Source organism: Macrobrachium rosenbergii, chromosome 15 (assembly GCF_040412425.1).
Source record: "Macrobrachium rosenbergii isolate ZJJX-2024 chromosome 15, ASM4041242v1, whole genome shotgun sequence".
Taxonomy (NCBI): Eukaryota; Metazoa; Arthropoda; class Malacostraca; order Decapoda; family Palaemonidae; genus Macrobrachium; species Macrobrachium rosenbergii.
The window spans coordinates 13,011,733-13,016,301 of NC_089755.1; the positions used below are offsets into that span (position 1 = coordinate 13,011,733).

Below are 4,569 nucleotides of genomic sequence, written 5' to 3' on the forward strand. Positions count from 1 at the left end.
AGTTGCTGGATGACGACCTCCAAGTAACTGACTGTCCTCCCAGTCGATTGGGCTGTATACCTGGCTGCCGGACGAAGCTCCTCTGTTGCCAGAGGTTCCATTTCCGTCGTTGTCGTTTATTCTTTCATTTCTTTCCATCATTGCTGAGTTTTGCTGTTTAACCCATAGCTGGACCCTACCCCATCGGGAATCGGTACTCATTTACAGCTGAGTAGACTGAGGAAATTGTGGTAAAGATCCTTTCCCAAGGAATCAACCAACCCCAGTGGTGCTTAACCAATCCATCGATGAGGTAAACCACTCTGCCACGGCACCCATTTATTATTATTATTATTATTATTATTATTATTATTACCGGACCCAGACACCTTTTCAGCGAAAGAGAAGGGATTACCAGTAATCTCATTATCTGCTTAACCTTCCCCGTGAACTGAAAAATAGATATTAGGGAATATATTAACCTATAAATGTTGTCATATATAATGAACAGCATAATGACAATCTTTTAAACAGGTTTAAAAAATGTGAAACCACGGGCATGGCAAATATAATTTACTCTCATTAATGCATAAGAATTTAATTTTAATTTTTATTATTACTTTATCTTTAATAATGAAGAGAGACACAATTGACTGTATTAATTCTCAAGAAATTTAATTTTAATTTTCATTTTTATATTTGAATAATGAAGAGACACAATTTACTCTATTAATGCTTAGGAAATTTAATTCTTATTTTTCTTATTTTTTTGGATAATGAAGATACGAATAATTTACTTTGACTTGCTTAGAAAAATTTGTATGAACTCTCCTGGTAAATTAGGTGTCACAGTCTTTACGGTTAGAGCCTTCCAGTGCTCCTTGGATCGTAAACGTTAAATATTTTCTATTATAAAGATTATAACCGCTTCCTCAAACTCTCCGATTTTGGTGGGTTGTAAAAGAGGCGATGTAGATTTTTGAGGGAGTGGTCGTTTCCCGTTACATCAAAACAAATTAGAAAATTTAAAAAATGGAACAAATTTTCTTACCCAGAGAGAGAGAGAGAGAGAGAGAGAGAGAGAGAGAGAGAGTCTTGGGTTTATTGAAGAGTATCTTTCACATACTGTATATATATATATATATATATATATATATATATATATATATATATATATATATATATGTATGTGTGTGTGTATCAACTTGGGACTTACAGATGAGTTGCAAGCCCCATAACGTATGCGTCAGCTACAAAAGTAATACGAATCTCAGTATTACGTTTAACCTGATTAATGATGCTATATTTCAATTTCAACTGTATAAGATGAACAATTCGAATTGAAATACTGATGGAGACTGAATATATATATATATATACATATACATATGTTACAGTCAACATGCGTAATCAGTCATTACGCGTAATGACTGAAATTTCAGTCATCACGCGTAATGCACTTGGGGACATTTGATCCCAGGAGCCAGTACTAAACACGGCGAAACAGTGAGTCACCTACACTGTTTCGCCGGGTTTAGTACTAATCCTCCAAAATGTGGCTTCGCCGTTTTTAGTACTACCTCCTGGGGGATCAAATGTCCCTGAGTGCATTACGCGTGATGACTGAAATTTCATTCATTACGCGTAATGACTGATTACGCGTGTTGACTGTAACATCGTACACATTTCACATATATATATATATATATATATATATATATATATATATATATATATATATATATATATATATGAAAGTTAAAGTTAAGTTAAAGTCCTCCTGGGCCTCTGTAGGCTCATAGGACAGGCGCTGATCGCCTGTTTCTTAGGCCGACAGCCAGTGGGGACAGGTCCCAATGCCTATGACGCATGGCCAGTGTGTTGCTAGGCCCACTGTTTAACTCCCAGCCCGAGGGCTGATACCTATTCTTCTAATGAACCCTCAGGTTTGTTTGGACTGTTAGGTTGACTGGCTGCCATCAATGGGCAGTGGAATTGAACAGCATATATATATATATATATATATATATATATATATATATATATATATATAAATATATATATATATATATTATATATATATATCAATCAGAGGAGGAGAAGGTATGTCCAGAAATCTTGTAAGATGGTTTATTAGAAAAAAACAGTAAAAGTTTCAGGAAGAGCATCTCATTTTCACGATAAAAGGAAAAAGCACAAAATTTATAATGAGAATTATTTGAATAAAATAGTAGACATGAGAATGTTGATAAAAGTTTTTGTGTTAGGTTGAAAGGAATCAAGAAGGAAACAGCATCCTGGAAGGGAAAAGCGGACAGAATGCTAATGTAGCAGTCCCCTTTTTTTTTTTGGTGGGGGGGGTGGTAGTGCCGTTCATGCACCTCATACGGTGCACTGTAAGCATTACTTAAGGTTCTTTGCAGCATGCCTTCGGCTCCTAGCTGTAATCACTTTCATTCCTTTTACTGTACCTCCTTCCATATTCTCTTTCTTCCATCTTACTTTCCACCTTTTCTAACAGTTGTTTAATAGTGCAACTGCGAGGTTTTCCTCCTGTTACACCTTTCAAACCTCTTACTCTCAATTTTCCTTTCAGCACTGAAGGAACTCATAGGTTCCTGCGCTTAGCCTTCGGCCTAAATTGTATATTCTCTCTCTCTCTCCCAGTGTAGGACCGCAACCGGAATAACAGAACTCAGGAGAAGTAAGTCGGGGAAAAGGTTCCTTTGACCTCGTCAGTTCACGAGACATTGTAAATGGCACCGCCGCTTTTGTTTATTTAGTTAAGTAGTAGTACTATTAGCTGATTGGTGCAGACGTCTCCTTACCAGTTAACATATATTTACTTACGTATTTCATAAAAACTAACAGACATTGATAAAAAAATAAGTGTGAACAATCTGCAACGTGAAAAATGTGTTTTTAAGCGTTTATTCTCGGCATTATATAAAACGCTTTAGAGGAGGGAAATTACGTAGAGTAATATCCTCATGCATTGCCGTCTGGCTCCTGAGACTGACAAAGGAGACGGGGGTGGGGGGAAAGCTTGGAAGGAGGTAGAAGTTGTTCGGAGGGAAGGAAGGGACGCTCAGCGGCTCAACTGTCCAATCAAACCAGGCATAGCTTTGTTAACGATTTTTTTACAGCTCCAAAATCTTCAGAAGTTATAGCGGAATTTCCATTTCAAAAATAGATACTGTCGTTACAGTGACTGAAAATAAGTACCGATGCAATTGCTACAAAATCACATTCACTGTCCACTGCCCATTTTTTCAAAACGAGAGAGAGAGAGAGAGAGAGAGAGAGAGAGAGATGGCCTGTAAATTATATGCTAGTACCATAATTATAACTTATAAGTGGATTTATAATCAGCATAAATTCGCTTCCAATTAATTATGTCGGAAGGTAATTGTTTCTTAGACAGTTTATAAATAAGGGTGACGGGGGGTTAGGGGGGGCCGGTTTCTTTTCCAACAAGCGGTCTAACCATGAAAGTGGACCCGAAACTATGGCCTTTCTTAACTTTTTGCCGAGAGAAAGGGACTACCTTAAACTCTCTTGCAAACCTCAAGAAACACCAACCAAAACCTTATTGACAATGCACTCGCAAGAGGAGAGGCTTCGCCAACGAGGAACAATAGTTGTGCTAAGAGGGAGAGGCATGTCGAACACTGCTGTTGCAAGGGAACTTGGCATTACTAAGCCAACAGTCAGACCCTGGTGGAGGCGGTGGCAGGAATCACGAAATCTCAATGGTAAACACCGGAGCGGTGGGCCTAGGAAGACATCTGGAGAAGATGATAGGCAAATTCTTGACCGCAGTCAACAGTCTCCTTTTAAGAATGCAGTAGCCATCAGGGATGAGCTACATTTAGAGGTCTGTGCACACGCAGTGAGGAATCGTCTTCATGTTGTAGATATCCATCATCGGATCCCGACTAAAAAGGGCAAACTTGAAGAAAGCCACAAGCAGGCAAGATTAGCATTCGCACGGCGCGGCGGCATGCTGATAAACCCTTGATTACTGGGCTCGAGTAATATTCAGTGACGAAAAGACGTTCACTTCCGAAACTCACGGAGGACTACACTGCCGGCGTCCAAACAACGCAAGATACGAGCAACAGTTCATATATGAAATTGCTCGAAGTGGCTATATATCGTGCACTGTATGGGGCTAAATGCATTTACACGGTGTGGGAGGACTTGCTGGAGTTGGCAGCCGCCTCACTGCTGAGAAATATATATAGAGAATATTAGAAGAAGCAATGGTGCCTTCTTTTCGTGCATACGCCCTTCCCTATCCTGTAAGAATAATATTCATGCAGGTATGTTAATACTTCTAATAGAATTTTGAACATAACTTATGCGATATTCATTGTCTCGCATGTTCATTGCTCATCATAATTAGGTAATGGCAAGTTGCTATCGAGTTTCATAGCATCTAATACTAGATTCAATTAAATGATGCAAATTAAAGGCTTACAAGACAGTAATATAAGCCAAACGTGATTGCATTTAATTACAAAACCATAATGATTTTGAACTTAAGTTAAGAAATTATGTTTTCTGTATTTGTGCGGCGCATTGGTT

The 4,569-nt window shown here is 38.4% G+C and overlaps 1 protein-coding gene across 1 annotated transcript; it reads left to right on the forward strand.

Moving 5' to 3' along the window:
* Positions 1 to 3,487: 3,487 nt before the first annotated feature.
* LOC136846259 (uncharacterized) lies at positions 3,488 to 4,000 on the forward strand. The gene has a single exon (XM_067117067.1). It carries the CDS (start codon positions 3,488 to 3,490, stop codon positions 3,998 to 4,000), a length of 513 nt encoding a protein of 170 aa, XP_066973168.1.
* The last annotated feature ends 569 nt before the right edge of the window (positions 4,001 to 4,569 follow it).